The sequence below is a fragment of the Diadema setosum genome, chromosome 5 (assembly GCF_964275005.1).
Source record: "Diadema setosum chromosome 5, eeDiaSeto1, whole genome shotgun sequence".
Taxonomy (NCBI): domain Eukaryota; kingdom Metazoa; phylum Echinodermata; class Echinoidea; order Diadematoida; family Diadematidae; genus Diadema; species Diadema setosum.
In genome coordinates, this window is record NC_092689.1 from 16,421,651 (window position 1) to 16,445,195 (window position 23,545).

Genomic DNA, 23,545 nt, shown 5'->3' on the forward strand with positions numbered 1-23,545 from the left:
ATCGTCACAGTTCTTGTTTGGTTTGTTGATTCATGCGTGCGTGCTTATACATGTAACTTTAGACATACATACATACACACACACACACACACACACACACACACACATACATACACATATACATAATAGATTACGTACCTGTACAGTGTATCTTGTAAACAACTCTATCATTTTTACACCATTTCAAAAAGGCATGGGTTTTGGCGTTGGCTGTTCATGGAATCTAATGACGTGACTATTGATACATTAAGCTACTCAATTTAAGGTAATCTTGCAGAATTATTAAATGACTCTTTCTTTTCCAAAAGCAGGCAAGCTGTGCATCAATTCTACAGGAAACTGCAGTATCGCAGAGGCAACCAGTTAAAATCAGCGGCACCCAGCACATGTAATGCGTTGGCGTTGACATCTTTGAGATCGTGCCCAATGTTTCAGGTTGAATCATGTGGTACTACATGGCAGCCATGTTATAATGTTATAACGAGGACCTAAAATCCACGACAATTGCCTTCTTACAGAGACCATGGTTTCTCACTATCTTGGGGTAAAAAAAAAAAAAAAAAAAATATGATGAGGTGGGATCTGCAAAATTACCTTGTTATAAGAGACATTAGTCTATACATCTGACCTCTTTATACTGAGATTCCACCCTTTGGTGTATGTTATAGGCTCACAATACTATTGCACCACAAGTGATGTTATCATACAACTTCTTGTACATTGAATCAAATATATAATGTGGTTACAAAACAGGGATTGCACATTTTTAAATGCAGAAGACACGTTGAATACTTCGATGAGTGCAAATAATAAAAGCGATGAATGCGCTGAAAGAAAACAATAGCACGACAATTGCTGCTATGGCTACTACTGTGCAATCTATAACATATTTTGCATACTTCCTCACAATGCAATAATATATGAATAGTTAGTGTGTATTGCATATGATATATAGGTTAATATTACATGTCTATGACTGAATTAAAGAAGCAGTTTTCAAGCACCATTTTGTGACAATACTCTGCGGCCCAATTGTGGCACGTGGCAAAATCGGTACACAAGGATAAATTGATCGTTGGGAGACATTCCCAACTGGTACACATATATATCTGAGGCAAACATGAGCAATTCAGCTTCCAGAATGCCATCAGTACATTTGCAGGATACAATTATTATGGATTCATAAGATTACCTGGTACATAGTCATGTTCAATACCAATACATACTCTGCATTACTTTTGAGCATAGAGGAGTGTTACTATATCCATAAAAGGCCTAAATGATAAAGACAAACATTGTCATTACTTGACATTTGAATCAATATCTAAACAGTATATTATCTCTGGGGTGACAACACTTTGTATCTCAAATTCATGGATTTTCAGGAGAGAAAAAAAAATTGTCATCTTTTTGCAACATTTTTGCAAAATATAATCAAGTGTGATGTCAAATAATGTACAACAATGGATTTAAATTGCATTAATAGCTGTTCTGTTTTAAAACTCACATCAGTGATTTTGATGCTCACAATATATGTATTTTTTAAAACAAAATGTTATGCCAACTGAGCTCATAAGATCTTGTCACCCCCGAGATGAATGTGCATTTTACACATTATCTGTTTGCATAACACTTTTTGCTATTAGGTGGTGGATTTGAAAAACTGAATTTATCCACAATTCAACTGGTTAACACTCTGGCTGTTGTTGTTTGTTTGTTTGTTGTTTTTCGAGGGGGGGGGGGGTAATTGTCAGTTCTTGGAGAGGGATGGAGGTATGGTATGGCACTAACCAATGGCAGATAAAGGGAGGCCATATGCTCTAACAGAGCACAGTCTCTCCCCTACAATGTTTTACTCTTTGCAGATAAAATTCTGTTAACTCGTTGAGGACGAGTCCTGAGTTTACTCAGGAAGGTGTCTGTGGGAAATGTGTGTTGTAGCAAAATCAGTCCATCCTCAACGGGTTAATATACAGGTGATTCATCAATTTTACTCACCTCATTCTACAGTGTAATTCAAATGAATGCCTCGTTCATCAATTTCTTGCTATACATCCATGAATGTTGCATCAACACGGAGAATCAAGTTGCAACCGTCAGTCCAAAACTGTGTGACATGTGTGACGCCTCACTGCAAATTTTTATCAATCATCAGCATTGATGTAAGAGTCTTACTTCAGACCATGTCATTATTATCACCCTGCAAACACTCAAGTGTCATTTATATTGATAGGGATTCAAAATGAGAGAAAATATTTCAACTGTAAATAATTTCTAGAACTTGTACCTATGAAAATAGTTTGTGATGATGACACATACATAACCTTTATCAATTATTTCACTTCTAGAACAACATTTTTATTTATATTTTTAAACACAAGTTTTCATGCCAAAAAAAAAAATCAACAAAAAATACCCAGGAAAGTAATTTCAAGAATCATTTAAAGCTTATTTCAAACTGTCATATATGGCCTTTCTCAGGGTAGATAAAGTTTGGACTTGGGCCAGGAGTTTGTGTAGATTTTCATACAATAATCATTCAGCCAAGGGGTAACTTCAAGTGTGCATTCGTGTACAAACTCTTTTTTTTTAGGGTACTGAAAAATAGCATTTGACTTTTCCAGTGGGAGTTCTAAACTAACTAAGCATAGAGAAAAACTACTGTATGCTCAAACAATCACAGCTGCATGCATATATGCTCACATTGTGCATGGACAAGACAACAATCACAATCCACTATAACACACTTGATAAACACATCAGTTCTTCCTCTACATCATGCAATATATCATGGCATACGAAACATACATTTTGAAGAAATACAGCTCAACAATAGACTGTCCAATGAAGTGCACCTTCAGATACATCACACAGAGATCATTACACGTCTCCATGTCTATTGGCAAAGGCTAAACATCGAAAGGGATGAAATGTAGCAATGGTGCTTTTTGTATCAATGTATCACATACAAATTACCATTACAGGACAATATTAGTTGTGATTGAGACTTGTAGTTAAGATACAACTCTGCCATACTGACCTTCACACACTTGTGTAGAAACCATGATTATTGGTACATTCTAATGGTATGTGTGATATCTGTCTCTGCATATCCAGTTTGCAAAAAGATTCAGATTTTGTTCATGTAACACCAGAATGCTGAACAAATGTCTCCAAACATCATGCACAGAGCATGATGTGGACAATGGCCCATGGTACGTGACTTCCGTACAGTGTGCATGTGAACATATGCACTAGAGAACAGTACAGGGTATTGACAAAGAATTACAGAACGCACAGCTGACAGACATGATTTATTCACTATAGTTGGTATCTATAACAGACCTTTTTAGGGTTCTCTCAACATTTGCTGTCAAAAAAGTTGGTTATTAAAAGAAAAAAAAAACTCATTACAGGGAAAATATTTTTTTTCCTAACATTGAGAAACATACTACAGAAATGGACTGAGCAAATGCCATTCCTGTGAGAGATTTTCCTCACTTTGGACATGTTAAAAGATTTTAACAACTTCCTGTACTAAATGTACATGTCAAACTGTGTTCAACTATTTAAGCATACCACTATCAACATACTGCAGATTGGCTGCAGCTAATCTATGCTATAACATTTTGCCATATAATGACACGTAACAAACTTGTATAGAGAAATAATTTCTTTGATGTGGAAAATATGCAGGTATCAACAAAAAATTTTAAAAAGGGCAAGACATACATTAGAATCATTTGTTCATCATCTCATGACACTCTGTTTTGAAAAAAGGCACTGAAATAGAATCAGACTGATTTGTTTCAATAGCTCCTCTCAGCATTGCATAATGTGGCAGTCACTGCATAACATGTGTCCTCCCTCACATAAAGAAAGGAAGAGACTACACTGAGGCATCATTCTTTGAAGGAGCTTCAGGTCTATTCCCTGCTACTGGTATCTTCACCTCCAACAACTCACTCTAAATCTGAGCTTTGCATGGTATCCTTCACAATGAGGCACCACTACATATAATAAACGATGCTCCTCTTCTTCAGAATCCTATGTGCGATTCTCACATACACTAACCTGCACAGGATGAGACCAGCACTAGACATATCATCTCAGGTCACCACGCATCTCCATGCAGATTCTGGGGAGGGTGTAGCCGTGCCCCTGTTGAACATGAAAGTGACTGATGAGCAGGTCTCTCCAAAAGAGCAATTGAGGACACCAGCCATCTTCATTTATGCTGATATTTTTCCCCAAAAGCTCCTTCCACAATAAATTCAGCATCTGAGCAGGAGCTCCAGCCGAGAAAATAAGCAAGTGCCCCCAATTTCATTTGGATGGGTCCACAGCCCTCTTTGGTTGGGTCCCTCAAGCCAATGTGAACCCCTGGGTGTGTTCTATGGCTGTGAGCAGCTTTTCCTTGAGGACCTCCTTGGTGGTGTACATGGGCAGGTCCAGGAGGTTGAAGCAGGTGTGAGCTACGGGGTAAAACTCCTCACCCCCTTTGACTGGTTGGATGATCACCTGTAAACTCTTCCAGCCTTGGATTGGGATGTGATCGTTCCCTGTCAAGAAGACTGAAAAAAAAAAACAACACCAACAACCTGATAACAAAGTGCAAACCAAAGTCATAAATGCACACCCCATTGCCGGTTCAATAACAAACTCCAATCTTAGGAGAAACAATAAACACTTAAAGCCTACGATGTAATGCATACTGAGAATATAAATAATTCCTATATATCATAATGCATCTGAATAGTGCACAACCAGAAATATTCATGGCATGAAAATTCTGTGAATAAGGACCTACACTTGTATGGCCTTTTTCCAGCATTAAAATTTTGCAAATTGCTGACCATGAAAAATTAAATGTACAATGTATTCATAATACAAAGATTTCTTGAACACACACACTGAGCACTGGTCAATGAGAAACACAACAGAACTGAATACACACTACTAAACACACACAGTTCGAAAGTGCAGTTGCAATCTTATTTGATCGCACGCTACATGTTGTAGATCGAACTGTTCTAGCAGCAGCACAAGTCCACTTACTTCACGAGCATTCAATGCATTGTCTACACTTTTGCATGCATTTTAAATTTGCGAATATTGGCTCCTCACCAAGTTTGTGAAAGTTTCATGTACATGAAAAATTTCTGGTTTTATAGTTCATGTGATGAGTAGGCCTACGGTGCACTCCAGTTATAAGGAACGCAGTTAAAACGAAATTCTGGTTACAATTAAATAAAAATCCAGGTCGCAAAATTATGTATAGGCAAAAACCTTGAACAGAGAAAACAGATTAAGGGTCTCCACTGTAATACAAAGCTCATAATTCACAGAATGGTCATGTCTCAGCAGGAATGCAAGTTAGAATGAAAAAAAGAGAGCCTCAAATACAGCTACATGAGGCTACTTTGTACATGAAAAGGCCTGAACTTTGATACTACCTGGGCCTGAATTCAGGCTTTTGCCTGATAACTGGTATCCCTGCGTCAGCTTGATGACTAATGATACTCCATGCATCCTACATCCAACTATATCCAACTACCAGCTGGTTCCATGATAAATGCGCATCTACACATTACACAGTTTAACACGCCAACATGATTCCTTTTTCATACTGTACCTAAAAATTTCTTCTTGGCTTCCAGCGGCATCTCTCGGAAGACTTGCCAGAAGAATCTGATAGTTCGATGGCCCGGGTAATACTGTCCCTTGTACTCCACACTCTGTAAACACAAAACAGATAATCGACACTGTTACACCCTGGAGGCTTTGCGTGGAAGCTGCAAGAGAAGTCACACATAGAATTGAGCTCTACACCGAAACACCTTACACTTCAGTGCCTGGTTACTGCAATAATGGTTAATGAGTTACTGTAAAACATGATATATTCGTGGCATGAAATATTCGCGAATTGGAGCAGATGGCCTCCTTCGCGGCATGAAATTTTCGCAAGTTCCCACTGGCATTCAATGCACATAGTGTAGACAAGAACTTTTGCATGCATTTTATTTTCGCGAATCTTGGCTCTCGCAAAATTCGCTAATTGAAATGCATGCCAACATTCCTCATTTTACAGTACACTTGCCTGTTGGGTACATACAAATCACTGAGACTTTTTAAATATTGTTATTATTATTATTGTGCTTACAGGAGACCTCCAGCTGATTTTCAGACTTTTACACTTGAACAACTACAAATTATTCAAATTCATGAATTTCTTCCGTCGAGATGTTTTCATTGCAACTGATTGACAAATTGCCCTACATCGACGTAAATAAGCACTGAATTGATCAGTGTTTTTAGTAGTAGCCATGATAAAAAAATCATGGGCGTACATACTCGAGCAGGATTCGAACCTACGACCTCCTGATCACCGGACAGGCGTCATCTCCACTAGACCACCGAGCTTTCGCCCGACAGCAAGTGTTGGTTCTAATCCTTATAGCATGCAGCGGGTACTGCTTTGTTATTCAAATTCATGAATTTCTTCCGTCGAGATGTTTTCATTGCAACTGATTGACAAATTGCCCTACATCGACGTAAATAAGCACTGAATTGATCAGTGTTTTTAGTAGTAGCCATGATAAAAAAATCATGGGCGTACATACTCGAGCAGGATTCGAACCTACGACCTCCTGATCACCGGACAGGCGTCATCTCCACTAGACCACCGAGCTTTCGCCCGACAGCAAGTGTTGGTTCTAATCCTTATAGCATGCAGCGGGTACTGCTTTGTTATTCAAATTCATGAATTTCTTCCGTCGAGATGTTTTCATTGCAACTGATTGACAAATTGCCCTACATCGACGTAAATAAGCACTGAATTGATCAGTGTTTTTAGTAGTAGCCATGATAAAAAAATCATGGGCGTACATACAATCAGTTGCAATGAAAACATCTCGACGGAAGAAATTCATGAATTTGAATAACAAAGCAGTACCCGCTGCATGCTATAAGGATTAGAACCAACACTTGCTGTCGGGCGAAAGCTCGGTGGTCTAGTGGAGATGACGCCTGTCCGGTGATCAGGAGGTCGTAGGTTCGAATCCTGCTCGAGTATGTACGCCCATGATTTTTTTATCATGGCCACTACTAAAAAACACTGATCAATTCAGTGCTTATTTACGTCGATGTAGGGCAGTTTGTCAATCAGTTGCAATGAAAACATCTCGACGGAAGAAATTCATGAATTTGAATAACAAAGCAGTACCCGCTGCATGCTATAAGGATTAGAACCAACACTTGCTGTCGGGCGAAAGCTCGGTGGTCTAGTGGAGATGACGCCTGTCCGGTGATCAGGAGGTCGTAGGTTCGAATCCTGCTCGAGTATGTACGCCCATGATTTTTTATCATGGCTACTACCAAAAACACCGATCAATTCAGTGCTTATTTACGTCGATGTAGGGCAATTTGTCAATCAGTTGCAATGAAAACATCTCGACGGAAGAAATTCATGAATTTGAATAACAAAGCAGTACCCGCTGCATGCTATAAGGATTAGAACCAACACTTGCTGTCGGGCGAAAGCTCGGTGGTCTAGTGGAGATGACGCCTGTCCGGTGATCAGGAGGTCGTAGGTTCGAATCCTGCTCGAGTATGTACGCCCATGATTTTTTTATCATGGCCACTACTAAAAAACACTGATCAATTCAGTGCTTATTTACGTCGATGTAGGGCAGTTTGTCAATCAGTTGCAATGAAAACATCTCGACGGAAGAAATTCATGAATTTGAATAACAAAGCAGTACCCGCTGCATGCTATAAGGATTAGAACCAACACTTGCTGTCGGGCGAAAGCTCGGTGGTCTAGTGGAGATGACGCCTGTCCGGTGATCAGGAGGTCGTAGGTTCGAATCCTGCTCGAGTATGTACGCCCATGATTTTTTATCATGGCTACTACCAAAAACACCGATCAATTCAGTGCTTATTTACGTCGATGTAGGGCAATTTGTCAATCAGTTGCAATGAAAACATCTCGACGGAAGAAATTCATGAATTTGAATAACAAAGCAGTACCCGCTGCATGCTATAAGGATTAGAACCAACACTTGCTGTCGGGCGAAAGCTCGGTGGTCTAGTGGAGATGACGCCTGTCCGGTGATCAGGAGGTCGTAGGTTCGAATCCTGCTCGAGTATGTACGCCCATGATTTTTTTATCATGGCTACTACTAAAAAACACTGATCAATTCAGTGCTTATTTACGTCGATGTAGGGCAATTTGTCAATCAGTTGCAACTACAAATTAGTTATACTGAATACATAGTTTCAGAATTTACAGTGATTGGGATAAGGAATAAGAATGTTTTCAAAATTTGAAATTGCAATGAGCAAGAATGATGACATAGTAGCCTCACCATTAGAATGCATGAGTTGGGGCTCAAGGAAGCAGAACAAAAGAAGGCAGCAGGCATAGATTCTACACAGGTGAACTTGTCAAGCAAGTGGTATTGTAATGGAAGTACACTGCTACATTTCTGAAATATGTGAGGCTCCCATGTCATCAGCACTGTTCAGTGTAATTTGATTACCAAAAACTTTTTTTCAGAGTATTTGGTGTCTCTGCTCAAGGACCACAATCAATTCCACAAATCTATGCATGGAACTGTCACTCTGGAATGCCCCTTAAAGGCAAAATGAGCTGGGAGGTGACTTGAACCAGTGGCTTGGGATGCCCCGGGTCTGACCTTTTCAAACTCGTCCCAGTCGTAGTTCTCGTCTCCCACCACCATGGCCATGAGTTCCTGGGGGTGGAAGAGATCCAAGACATGGCCTCCGCAGACTTCTAGGAAACCCTCGCTGAAGGCTGTGAACTGTTGACCCACAGAGGTGTTCAGGGTGTAGTCGACGTAGGCATCCACGTACTCTTGGCTGTGATAATGGACAGAAAGATTTCACTGCACTCAAGGCTGATTTACACATACATGTACATGTAGCTAGCCTCCTCTGCTAAGCAACATGCAGACATTGACCTTTCACAACTTGTAATAATGACTTTGCTCAAAGGCATAGGTACAAACACTACTCTTACTCGAGATAAATGTGTGATGGAGGATTTGAAATACAGCATGAAAGAGGCAGGTCAAAAGGGACCAATTTACTCATTTCACTCTGGAACAAAATCATTTTTACAAGCATCTGTTGCATCACTGCAAATTCAGTCAATGAAACAAATGACACAGATCTGTTCAAAAGGAAAAGATGAACACATTTTGAGAGATTTGACCATACCACCATCCACAATTTGTTCTATTACAGTCTATCCTTGGGAAGTTTAACAATCTTCTCAGCTTTAAATAGACCGAATGCACATAGAGATACAAAAGGATTAAAGTCAACAAGAATAACTGCATGATGTATCAAATAAATTTTGGACAGACATTTTAACGACAGAATGACAAAGTCTTTGTCTCTCTTACACGACATAACGTCATCTGCCTGCAAGAAGGGCCTGAACATGAAATTTCAACCCAAAAATCACATTCTGATTCGTGACATAACGACTCAACGGAGTTTTGAAAGCTCTTTCATATGATGAAACCATCATCGATTTGTGATATTTCGAGCACACAGGTCTTTAAAAGGGCCCTACTGTCCTGCAGGCAATGATCATATGTACTATAATACTCATGTCTCTTGAAATTACATCTGATTCATATCACATTGTGACCCTAAAGCTTTGCTCAATACTGCAAGCACCAGGGTTTTGAGCAGTACAGCCAATACATCAAGACAGATACTACAGCCTCTAGTATCTTCATGGAATTTTGCAAGCATTGTAATGTCAATCCAAGGGAATAAACTCTTTTCAGAGACAAAGAAATACAAAGGAGATACATGTGAAAATGCTATCATGATAATTTTCCAAGACTAGGGGGGGGGGGGGGGGGGTAAGGGGAGAGCAATTTCACTGTAAGTTTGATGGATGCCAGTTTCACAAAGTGCGAACTAGAGATTCTTTACTGTTATTTATAAACACATATCTACTGATATTTAGAAGATAGAAATTTAATTTAGTACGATGCAAGATTTACACTAAGACACTTCAGGCAAAAATTTACATGTGTGTGTGCTTGCGTGCGTATGTTTCTATGTGTTTGTGTTTGTATGTGTGTGTCTTGTGTCCATGAGTGTGTGCCCAAGATCGAAACTGTGACTCCACCACATTCTTTGTGGTAGCAGAGGAAGCCTAGTACAGTAGTGACTTGGTTTAGGATGGAGTGCTCAATTACCGGTTCTTGGCCGTTACTTCTTTCTGCCCTCCGTTGGGGACGAGGTCCGTGGTCTGCACCTGGCCAAAGTTGTCCTCGTCGATCTGGAAGACGAGTGGGAAGGTGTCGCTGAAGCTCTCCTCATCTTCGTAGTCCAACATGGCCTGCAGGTTGTGGGCCACTTGAGGCTCTAGCTGCTTGAAGTCCTCTAGGGTCGTCTTCCTGGAGAGGCAAATGGCACGAGACCTTGAAAAATCACCAACTGCATCTAAAGACACTGATGCACATCCATCACAACAGCACTAACTGGGCAAGCAGAACAAATAATTAGTTCACATAGCTTACCACACTGGCAACTACTGTAAAAGGAGAAATATTCGCTGCATGAAATTTTCACAAATTGGAGCCGACAGTCTTTTTTGAAGTATGAAATTTTCGCAAAGTTTCACAGGTATTCAATGCATACAGTGTAGACAGGAACTTTCGCATGCATTTTAATTTCGCGAATATTGGCGCTTGCAAAATTCACAAAATCAAAAATGAACGCGAAAATTTCTGGTTTTACAGTGCGTTGTATCTACAAGCCACAAGGAATGGAATGTGTTAATTCCCTGATCATACTAGATGGCTACAACTGCAAGTATAATTCCAGAATCTGAAAGGTTATGAGCACTTTGTCATCAGTGCGGGTAGCGAGTGCTCATTCTCTTTTCATGCCAATATCAAAACTTCCTTCTGGCGTGACTGATACAGTATAAGTCATCCGCACGATGGATGCAAGTGATACCTACCTCTTGAGAAGTTTCTTGTAGAGGGCGAGAGGGAAGGGCAAGGAGATAATGATGTGGTTGTAGATGGCAAGTCCACAGACCAGACCAACCAGGCGGAACATGACAGGGTCCTCAAATGACTGTGGATGGAAAATGAACAGTTGAGACAGCAGGTTGTTCAGAGTTTGGCGGTGACACTACATTTGCTCCAGTCTTATCTTCTCCTAGGACTTAAAGGGATGGTATAGTTTTGGTTGAGATGGAGCTTCAGGTTTCAAAGTTTTTCGATGATAATTTTTTGCCATAATGAAAAACCTCTCATGAAATATAAGAGCATAGAATTCTAAAGGGAATTCAAAGTTTATTGAGTGAAAATTGCTTTTGAAAAAGCTGAGATATCCAAAACAAAGCAATCCTAATAAATGGTAGGACCCACATTACATTAAGATTGCTTTGTTTTGCTTTGTTTTTAGATATCTCAGACATTTTGATACCAAATTTCATCAAACAAAACCTGAACTCCTTTTAGAATTGTATTCTCTGTATCATTTCATAAAGTGGTTTTTAAGTATCTCACAAAAAGTTAAAAGCTGAATCCTCATCTCAACCAATAGTAACTATACCATCACTTTAAAGATAGGGTTAGGGTTGCCATAGGATTTTAGGTTTATCTTGATGTGAAGATAAGGAGTAGGGTTAGGGTTATGTTTGTGGGTAGAATTTGTTTGACATAGCGTACAGATATTTCATGGAAGCAATATTGTCGCAGGAGCAAATGTCATGGAACCATGTTTGGCATCAGAAACGAGCACAGGAAATGAGGGAATTTATATCTCAGTTTTGTGTCACAGATGTGTAAGTGATAAAACATATATGGTGTTAAAAACAATTATAAATATTTGTTGCAAACATCTCACAAATTGAAAAGATGTGACTTGTATTTCTATAGTTGTCAACATTGATGGAGATCTGCTCAAAAGAATGCATTATTTCATTTCATTTCATACATAACATATATTTGGCACCAAGTATCTGCACTGACAGCCTCCTTTTTCAGCTAAACATGAAATACAAAACAGCAAATTTCAAAATGACCCATGTGCCCATAATATTACTTTTTTTTTGATTTCTTGAAAGAAATGGCCTTCTCATATTTCTCGTAGAACATAACAAGACAGAAGGCACACCTCCACAGCATAGAACGTAATTCTTACGATGCTTTGAAGCTAACAAAATAACAACAAATGCCATGTTTATGCAACCTTTGATGCCCACAACATTAAGCTGGGCCATCAAGTTGACATTCCACCTCAGAGAAACCATAAATATTTACATAAAAATAAGGATCAACCATCAACTGACCTGTTTTGAAAGCATTCCAATGTACATATGTATTTCAACAGACATGGTATTTGATACTAATTCTAACCAACTGATTTCAACTCACATTTGTGCATCCTGTAGATTTTCATGGATAACTGATACAGCATCACCCTATCAATTTCTATCCACGTGTATTAACGATTCCTTCAATGGTAGGAATTTCATTCGTCACTGCCCAAGTGTAGTGTTTTGCATCTTTATACTCTTCTAACTGTACATGTATGTCTACAAAATGGATACAAGGAACAGGCAATTAATGAAAATGAACAGCCTTACCTTGTTGTTGAACCATATTTTGCCTGAATCTTCAAAGTACCTGAACATGCCATACTTTGGATCTAGAATCTCCCTCATTATCAGCATGAAGAATTCCTGCAGAATGAACAAAAGCAAATGTAAACAAATAAACAAAGGAAAGCATGATTTCAATTACACTTTATAAACTTCTCTTTACACAGATAGCACATCATTCAAGCTTTTCTAACCTATCAAGAAACACAAGAAACACTTCTTCTAATTCATATAACAGTGTCTTTTTCTACAAGTCAGCACATGGTAAGAAGAGTATAAAAAGGTATTACATATAAGAAGCAAATGATTTGCATGCTTTTGTTTTTCGTGCTAGCTTCATATGTTTCCATTTTCCCACTTTTATAGTGATTAGATATTTTAATGAGAGGCAAGCTCTTAAGAACATGTATCCCACCTTCCGGACACCCCCTGCATCCACCGCCTCCTCCCCTATGAAGACAACTTTCAGGGGCTTCTTGAAGTCACTATGGAAACACTTGCTGAGTTGGTTGATCGTCGATGGCACAATGGTCTTCCGGTTGATGCACAGCACCAGGCATGGGTTCACGGGGTCAATCTGAGAGGAAATCATCCTCTCAAGATTCCTCTGACGCACCTCCTCGATTGCAAACTGCACACACACACACACACAAAAAAAAAAAATACAATTCAATTCAATTCTATTATATATTTTGAATCAAATTTTAATTCCAATTTCACATTTTTGGGCCTATACGGTTTTCAAAAAATAAAAATAAAAAGTGTAATACTAAAAAATATGTAAACAGATAAGCAAACCTCTGAAAACAATCCTTTCTGAAACAAAAAGTCATCTCTTGGCTTTCATTGCACATTTAACATTTAAAGAATACATATCGTCACTGGGGGGACAAGACCTTGTATCTGAAATTTTGGAGAAATAGACTTTCTTGGATTAATTTCAAGATAATCAGTTAAGTGGCATCCTGTCCAAATCCTAGCTCTCTTACCCCAAAATAGAAACCAACACAGCGTGCCAAAGGAAAGACTATCGGATTTGATACAGTGCTTTGGCTGCCATGTTTTTTGCTCTCCTGAACATTTGACATTTTGTAGATACGATGTCTTGTCGCCCCAGCGACGATATACTACAGAGTATGTTATAGAGTCACAAACACACACAAGGTCACTATAATGTCCTGTGAAATTGTAAGACCGGTAACATGACAGAAAAAGCTAAACTTAATCTACAAAAACAAATACACTTTAATAGTAACAGGGAAAACACTCTTGTATCCCATACCAACCACCATGAGAAACAGTGAAAAGATTTCACCTTGAGAGGAATACTGACCTTCATTTGAAGCAATGCATCGATGTGAAGAAGCTGTGTCTTTGTGTTGGTGTCAAAGACGAAGGGATAGTCACAAAATGTGAAGGAATGCACATCCTGGCAGAGACAGAGTGAGAGCAACAAGGGGCATTCTAAGTGAAGAGTTTCACTTATTCACAGAAAAATTGAAAATTAGACTTCATTTGTGACAAACTATCTCAAGGATTTTCTTCTCATAAAGCAGTTTTGAGTGAACATGAAAATGCCACCAGCTTTGTTTACATGTCTAGCATTTAAGAAAAAGTGCACAAAGATGGAAATCATTACTAATTGGAAGTAAAAAATAGCGATTTGTCAATTATTCTGCTTACCCCACGTAAATACAATGAAATGAGATAACACTCAAATTTCTCGTCACTTTTTAAAGCAAAACTGAGCTATTGCCTTCCCTTACATACACCAGGCAAATCTTTCCAGTAAATTTATGTTATATCATAACTCTGGATCAGTAAATTCTAAGTCTACGGTGTAGATTCAGACGGCAATCATGTATATCTTTGATTAGAGTACACCTACATGTCCTAAATCTCCGGCATAAGTGTGAGTAATACCCCCACATTTATTTTTTTTTTAAAAGCCCAAACAAGGAAAAGTAGAAATTACGCGGTGCGTAATATATGTCCCCGCCGGAAGTAGCATTTAGTAGCACAATGTACAATATAGGTAAAAAGATCAAGGTCAAAGGTAAAAGAAGTCAAAGGTCAAAATTTTGAAGCCCTCACCTAGTGCCATCACATAAGGCAAACGGAATCGAAATCGGGTTAGAAATGGGGAAGGAGTAGCATTTTGTAGCCAATGTACAATGTAGGTAAAAACTCAAGGTCAAAGGTCAAAGAAGTCAAAGGTCATAATTCTGTGTAGAAGTTTTGAAGCCCTCACCTAGTGCCATCACATAAAGCAAACGGAATCGAAATCGGGTTAGAAATGGCGAAGGAGTAGCATTTGGTAGTAATATGTACAATACAGGTCAAAAATCAAGGTCAGAGGTCAAAGAAGTCAAAGGTCAAAATTCTGTGTAGAAGTTTTGAAGCCCTCACCTAGTGCCATCACTTAAAGCAAACGGAATTGAAATCGGGTTACAAATGGCGAAGGAGTAGCATTTTGTAGCAAAATGTACAATATAGGTCAAAAATCAAGGTCAAAGGTCAAAGAAGTCAAAGGTCAAAATTCTGTGTAGAAGTTTTGAAGCCCTCACCTAGTGCCATCACATAAAGCAAACGGAATCGAAATCGGGTTAGAAATGGCGAAGGAGTAGCATTTTGTAGGCAATGTACAATATAGGTCAAAAATCAAAGTCAAAGGTCAAAGAAGTCAAAGGTCAAAATTCTGTGTAGAAGTTTTGAAGCCCTCACCTAGTGCCATCATATAAAGCAAACGGAATCAAAATCGGGTTAGAAATGGCGAAGGAGTAGCATTTTGAAGCAAAATGTACAATATAGGTCAAAGGTCAAGGTCAAAGGTCACAACTGAAATTCTGTATAGAAGTTTCAAAGCTCTCATGTAGTGCTATCATATAAAGCAAACAGAATCAAAATCGGGTTAGAAATGGCGAAGGAGTAGCATTTTGAACATTTTGATCACACACGGACGCACGGACGGACACACGGACACACAGACACACACACGTACGGAGCCCGTTTCATAGTCCCCTGCTCGAACTCGTTCGGCGGGGACAATTACACAATATCTGTCACACTTGTGTTCTCAAGAGTGGCAATAATTCATCCCAGCACTACACAATATTGTTGGCCCTCCTTGAATTATTTCCACTGGATGCATTGCATCCTCATTAGCGTTAGATAATAGGCCCAAAAAGTTGATTTCATAAAAACAACAACAACAGAAACATGCACTGTTGCCTCACTGATACAACAACTGCCACAGTCTTAGTTTCAAGAATTTGAAAGCAAGTCACGGCGACGAGTTTCTTACCCCTGAGCCGACCGTTTTCTGAAGGAAAAGGAGAAAATGCTCCTGGATGTTGATGTATTTCCCAATGTCTGGGATGTAGAACATGTAGTAAGGAAGAATCTCGCCATGATTGTTGTTAACCTGCAGAGAAATCCAAATTTGAGAGACAAAAATGGCATACATTTAATATTAAAAGCAACAACAGTGAGAGCCATGACAACACAAGGCATCAAACATGAATTTCAATACAGTGCAAATCATTCACTGCTAATACCGTGTACACCACATACTGCATGTTTGTTAATGTCTTTATTAACCACATTTTGGCATTCGACTTCTTTAGAAGTTGGAATGGGAATTGGAAATGTTTCCATACAGTCTGCACTATTAATGCTGCAAGCAACCTTCAAGGAAAAGACAACAATGAAGAGAAAGAAAAAAAGCAAGGAAAGATGAATGCACATAAAAGGAAATATATAAAGTATCGCACACAGACACACACTATATATACATTCAACACAATGGCAATTCCTGAGTGCCTAGGATTCAATGCTCAATTGTGCAATAAAAGGTCCAAGGATCAAAGAATGCTTCATAAAATCATATTCATTGTATACACAAAGAGTTGTGTTCACCCCCATTACATTTACAGGCTCAGGTAAAATCAGACTGCAGTGCTCACACTCAGTGGTGTCTCTCTCTGCTTTGCTATAAACTTTTATGATCTTCACAATCTAGCATGGCACATACATGAAGGGGGGACATATCCTCTTCATATAGGAATCCATTCTGAGGGGTCGGGATACAAATTTTTTAATCTATTCGAGCTATTCCCACTAATCTTTTGTAGAGCACATTGGTATTGCAAAGGAACAAAAGATACCAACAATGGGCATCTACAGGTATGTTGCATGACTATCACCAGGTATAGACTTTTGATTCTGCCTTCACTAAACAAAAAAATGGAGGCAAATTGTGCAAATATGATTTCACACGAACAAATCTATAAACAAAATAGCTGAGCACCACAATATTAAGGGTTGAAAATTAAAGACATGAGGGTATAATGCAGCACCGCTACATCTTCTATTAATTCCATATTCTCTTCATGGAGATTGTGCAAGCCATTTGATGATTTCCAGGTTCATGTGCCATCAATCAAAGACCAACCAACTTCCTCATGAGACTACAGACTGTCTTCATTGTTCTTGCAAATCTAACCTGTTGAGAACGGAAGGACAGACGGACGGAAGGACGGATGGACGGACAACCCGAAAACATAATGCCTCCGGCGACACTTAGTGGCTGAGGCATACAAAATGATACACATTTAATAAATCAACCTGGTGGTCCAACTGTATTTGTAATGAGGACCCACACAATCTATGCTCCTCAATCACAGAAAGAGTTAGACCAAGCCTAAAATAGCAGAGGATACAATGAGCTTTCCTCAATGGCTGTCCTCATGGTTCTTGCCATTTCAACAAGTTGTTCACTGGGGGTGCATCTTCAGAAAAACGACACACATCTAATAAATCAGTCTGGTGGTACAATTGTATTTGTAATGAGGACACACACAATCCGTGCTGGGCTCAATCAAAGCAAGAGTTTGATCAAGTCTCAAGTTACAGACGATACAATGAGCTATAATCATGTATGTTACAAGTTACCTGGCAACAGCACACTGCTCCTATACAGCAGTACAATGTCAAGGCACTCCAAGGAAAATTTCAATACATTACTCCACACCCCCTCAGTACAATTAGGGGAAGTCCCTGCTGCACCCTAGGTGTGTATTTAAGAAGAACTATGATACAAGGTCCTGACAGGAACGGAATACATTGCAATTATTGAACATTCTCAGAAGCCAGGGCAGATATTGAAATCAATCCGTTTCATGGACTCAACTCTTCTTTGAGAGCTGCTGCATGACATGAATATTTCATCCACCTTCAACATCTGCAAAGTGTGACATAGCAAAGGGTAAGTCCGAGAATACCGACACATTTTCTCCACTTTTTGCCGCTTTCATTAGCTGCTTTTTGGAAATTATTACCTAGCAGGAGTGTCAACTCACCCTTTACAGTCACATGAAAGATTTTTATGCACTGCAGGCAGCATTTTTTTTTTTTTTTTTACTTTCCAAGATTGAAAAATTCTGACTAAAATGGTAACATGTACAAATATCTCCAAACACAAAATGAGCAAAGCTTGCAAATAATGTAGCAATTTTGGGTCAGAAACTTCTGGCTGGCTTTGGGGTGATGCTAGCTGCAAATTAATAATCAATGAAACAACCCCTTTGATAACCAATGCAATCATGAAAAACAAAGGTTTTAAAACTAGTGGAAATGGGAGCATTGCTAATTTGTGAGTGTGCATTCATAAGTTAAATAGTTGCTTTTTTTTTCAAATGAGAATAGAAATAATGATAGTAATATTAATCAACAATGCTTACATAGTGCATAACACATAGCAGTGTATGTCCCCATGCAATCCAGAATGAAGGAAATGGCCAATATCAGTTCAAATCTTTGCATGATATGATACTATGTTGGAACTTATTTGTCAGAACATTGCTTTGCATGCTAGATTCTTTAAAGTGGATTCAAAATAATTAAACAAGCTAGCACTTGCACTCAGTGTAACTTGATCATTTATTGATCACTAAATCCATTGTTTCAACTTTACCACAGGCTATAGGTAAACCCATCTGTCACTTGTATCCCTCATCCTTTGACCTATGACACGTCATAAGGCATATCTCAAACCCATGAGTAATTTTCCTATCATAACTTAAACTTTCAAAATATCATCTTCCACATGTTACTAGCATAACCTCACATGGCAGTGTTGTTGTGTTACGCATTCTTCTCCTTTAAACCCTGACCTTTGATAGTTCTACCCTTGAATCATTTTTATAACTTGTTCCATTACATATGTTGTATGCTTGCCATATTACTGTTGTTGACCTGTACTGGTAGACACAGGACAGTACGACTATGACAGGAAATTTTCTGATTGGGAATCTTTTGACTTTCTGTGCATGGAACAGCTCATCTCCTTGTCGACATGGGATGTGGTTCATCAACCACTGTACCAGCCACAGTCCCAACATGCAGCACACCCCTTCCCAACATTTCCAATCCCTCAAGCCTCTCCCTGACCCCATCAAGCCTCCACATGGAGAATGACAATGATGTCCAGGATAGGGATGAAACCAATGTCGAGGACAGGGATAATAACAATCACGATGTGGAAGAGGCACGCGCGGCGATTATGAGAAGGATGATAGCCCAAGAAATCTTAACACAAGCATTGATGCAAGAGCTCCTCAGGCCCAAAATTATCATTAAAGAAGAAGTTGTTGTGATACCAGCTGTGAGGAGAAGTGGACAGATCACCGAAGTCGAGGATGAAAACTAATCTGGCATGAATACATTACTCAGAGCAACAGCCAGTATGGACATGAAGTGTGATGCTACACAAACTGCATCAAGTAGTCGTCATGGCAATGGAAGAGTAGAGATTGACACTGACTCAATACATGGTGATGATGATTATGATCACAATGCTGACGAGGCATGCAGGGAGATTAAGGGAAAAGCCACTGCATACAAACTTCTGAAGATATACACACTGTAGGAGTATTATTGCAAGCACTTCCCAGGCCCTGGTGGGTGGCTGATTGATACATTTTCTGAACAAATGATGCACATTGCCTCAATGAAGATGATGAAATTGTTTTTAATGGGCACTATGCTTGAAATTGACGCCATTAACAGTGGGTGATTTCAAGTGCAGTGCTAGTGCTAGTGCTAATGCTATCTCAGCATTAGCACTGACGATAAATCCGAACTTGAAATCAGTCGGGGTTGGGAGGTTGACCTCAAAATTATGACATATAATTTCCGGATGCTGGTGCTCAGCTCGGTGTTGAACGTCGTCTGCTGAACTGAGCCACCGTTTGTGTTAGCAATTTACATGCTTTTTCCCCACTGGCTAACAATAGCCCCTAGGGATTATCATCTTTGTCATTTCAAGTTCAGTGCTTTGTTAGCGTTGCACTACGAGACCCACATTCACTTCCATAATAGATGCACATTTTACATGCAAAGTCTATGCTAGTGCAATGGTTGCCCATCTGTTGATATTTGACACTGTAATCACACGCAATCACTTCTTTCATCGCGCAATTCCCGCGGACTTTGCGGTGCTGTGATTCCAACACCCAGTGCTGGGGATCAATAATTTTGATCGGTATCGTTGCGTTAATCTGACTGTGGGTGTTATAGCTCGATTTAAGGCCATTGTTTGCGAGATAGCACGAGCACTAGCACTAGCACTAGCACTAGCACCATACTTGAAATCACCAAATGACTATGGAAATGGTAACAATCATTGCAATGCAACTCAAGAGTGATTGAAAATCTTCATCAATCATGTAAAACATATCTTCAGAGTGTATAAAGATGTACAAAACTATCGTTAAAGTGAAAGTTATAATGTGAAGGGTGATCTAACTTGCAGAGCATAAAGGCATAACCATGGCTCTTTTATAAGAGTAACTTTACCTGCTGAGTGAAAAGTACATGTAATCTCACAAAGTGATGAAGTATACATAGGAAGTTCTTACAAGCAACATAAAAATGTTTTCACTGCAATTGCTCAGAGTATTAAGAAGTGCAGAAAGCTATTATTTGCTATGTTTCAGTACCATATATCAGAAACTGTTAGACAAAAGCCAATCTCAAAGAGTTAACCCTATATTAACTGGGGGGGATCAAATTGACCCCCCCCCCCTCGACATTTCGCGCCACGATTCCGCAACATGAAAAGATGGCACCGCATCATTTCATGACTTTTTTCATTGAAGTCTTCGGCATATTTTGAGACCAAATTTTCAACGTTCGGGTACACCTAATAATTTGCATATGCATGTCAACCCAAAAACAGCTCATTTTCACGATATCGTGTGCAAATCCAATGCAAATTGTGTTTTTTTTTTGTTGTTAAATTGGTATAACTTGGATTATTTCCACTTTTAATCGTTGAAATTAATCGATTCTAATGTAGATAAGCTTAAAAAGTGCCTGCAACAAAATTTGGTCAAAAAACAATAGAAAACAAAAGGTCGAAAAATCAATAAAATACATAAGAAATTATAAAAAAAACAATAAAAAACAAAAGAAATTGATTTTGATTGTGCTATTTTTTTTACAAGAAAATTGTTTGATGTGTCTTAAGGAATTCTCAAACAAAAATTTAGCAATCATTCAGTCTTTTTAATGGAGTTACAGGTGAAAATATGAATTTCATGCATAAATTTACATAATTAATATACTAAATATAGAAGATCAATATTTTTCTACTGTATGACCATGTAATCTTGTAGTTGACATCCGGCTCTATGTTCAGGCAAAATTTTGCGGCGATCACGCCATCGGTGGCGGCCCGAGATCTGAAGGGGGTTGGATCCCCCCCAGTAAAAACTTGTTCTCAAATAGCCCAGTTAAAATGAGGTTATGGTGCTTAAGGTTGATGTACATGTAAACATGTGCTATCCCTGAAATGAAACTAGAAAATATTTGACTTCAGATAATGAAGTGGTACTGGAGGTAGTAGTTGCATTGTAAGATGTTATTAGTGTTTTGAGTTAACTACATGTACATGATATGTAGATTTGTGAATGCCATTTCCTGGAATGCTCTACAGTGTAAATACCATTTCCAGCATAATTCTCATTCTTTTTTGAAGATAGAAGATAAAATATCTATAAAGATCTGCTTCTACAGTTCAAGAAAACATGATTGACACTCATAACATGTATCTGCAGCAGAAACTGGTGAATGCTAAAAGCATTCTGTAAAATGCACAGCTTTTACATTCTACCTAGACAGGATATATTCTTTACCCCTGATTACCTGTATTTGAACTGCGTAATAATGGTTATCTTTAGATAAACTAGGAATGTTGCTATGGCAACTGGTATGCCTCCGCCATAATGCATGGTTCTCCTACCAGGTCTGTAGTACAATGTCTTGACAATGTGTGATGACAGTTTTACATAATTGGCAAAATATTAAAATGACAGGTTTGTCACAAATATGCTGACTGTTCACTTTCCTTGAACTACAGTCAACCTCGCGTAAGTCGACATAATCGGGACTGAGCAAAACACGACATTTTGTCGACTTATAAATGAAAACTAATTTCCCCTGTACAGAGTAAGATTTGGATCACGATGCGGATCGCTACCCAAATCTTACTCCTTTTGCCGCCAAAACATGCCTACTGACATCGGCAACAATGTTTTAGTTCATGCATAAATCTCACGCGGGTTAGTAACGACAACGCACAATTCCCAAATCTCTAGAGAGATTTTGAGAGAGCAGGATCGGAAACCTAGGCCCGTTTCTAGACACTTTACGTTTTAAACTTGATTTGAAATATCAAACGCAAATTCCCCAAAATTGCATTAAACTTTGTGATTTAAATTCAAGTGCGTTGCTGCGAAGATATGCGTGGGATTTGGCATGATGGTTACAGCTCGTTATTCCGATGGCTCTTTATTCCTAAGATTCGTTATTCCGAAGGTTCATTGTTCGGAATTTCATTTTCGGATTAACCAATCTTCGGAATAACGAACCTTCAGAATAACGTCACAAATTTTCGGATTAACAAACCCTTTTTCATTTTCGGATTAACGAACCTGTAGGTATAGGGAATTTGCGTGTTTCGGATTAACGACCCGTTGGAATAACGAACCTTCGGAATAGCGCACCTTCGGAATAACGAACAGCACCCGGCATGATTCTGTCGAGATAATTTTTCAGTGCCGACTGAGTTGAAATATGTGTGATTTTCCTTCCCTAAGTCGCCATATTTGTTCTGTTTAAATTTGTATTGCCATACTCTGAAAATGAATTGTTCTCGCGCTCCGATTCGTAACATTACCGCTCTGTACAGCGCGGGCCCGTCTGAAATAAAAAGAAGAAGAAAAATTTGTTTGAAAACGACATCTTTGGGACTACTATAACCTTCGTAAAAACAAACCTCTTTCCAATGTCGGACTAATTTATCTTTGGACTGAGATTTAAACCTTCGGCATAGCGAACTTTAACAATAATTCGTTGTCATTTTGTCATTGACATTTCGTGAAGCAGCATCGGTAGTTTGAAACGTGTGAATGTTGCGATGTCTTTCCCCTGCGAGTGCAGACTAAGTTCAGTCATGGCGAAAGTTCCGTTATGAAATAAAAAATAATGCGAGCCTTTTCAACCAAAGCTCACTTCCGTAGATTTTTATGCATAGTTTCGGAAAAAACCCGCAAGTCTTTTCTGCAACGCTTTTGCTTTTGGAATACAGCATTGCTTGTGATTTGACGGACTTGCATTTGATTTTTAGAGTTGCGTTTAAATGCAATTGAGTTTAAATTTCATACAATTTTCTAGTTTCGTGTGATTATCAAACGCAAGTCTTTTCAGCGTTCCGTATGATTTGATGGACTTGCATTTGATTTTCAGAATTGCGTTTGATTTTCAATTTTGCTTACGAAATGAAAAATAATGCAAATCTTTTAAATAACACACTTT

General features: G+C 38.8%; 1 protein-coding gene across 1 annotated transcript in view; it reads right to left on the bottom strand.

The window, feature by feature from the left end:
- Positions 1–4,301: 4,301 nt before the first annotated feature.
- The window catches only part of LOC140229147 (probable E3 ubiquitin-protein ligase HERC4), a 34,484-nt gene continuing 15,240 nt past the window's right edge, over positions 4,302–23,545 (bottom strand). Inside the window, exons 13-21 of the mRNA XM_072309413.1 lie at positions 15,972–16,091; positions 14,001–14,096; positions 13,083–13,298; positions 12,653–12,748; positions 11,015–11,133; positions 10,245–10,445; positions 8,700–8,883; positions 5,636–5,738; positions 4,302–4,574 (exon numbers count right to left, since the gene is read on the bottom strand). Of these exons, the coding sequence (XP_072165514.1) occupies positions 4,366–4,574; positions 5,636–5,738; positions 8,700–8,883; positions 10,245–10,445; positions 11,015–11,133; positions 12,653–12,748; positions 13,083–13,298; positions 14,001–14,096; positions 15,972–16,091 (1,344 nt within the window). The 3' untranslated portion in view covers positions 4,302–4,365. The remainder of the gene's footprint in view (positions 4,575–5,635; positions 5,739–8,699; positions 8,884–10,244; positions 10,446–11,014; positions 11,134–12,652; positions 12,749–13,082; positions 13,299–14,000; positions 14,097–15,971; positions 16,092–23,545) is intronic.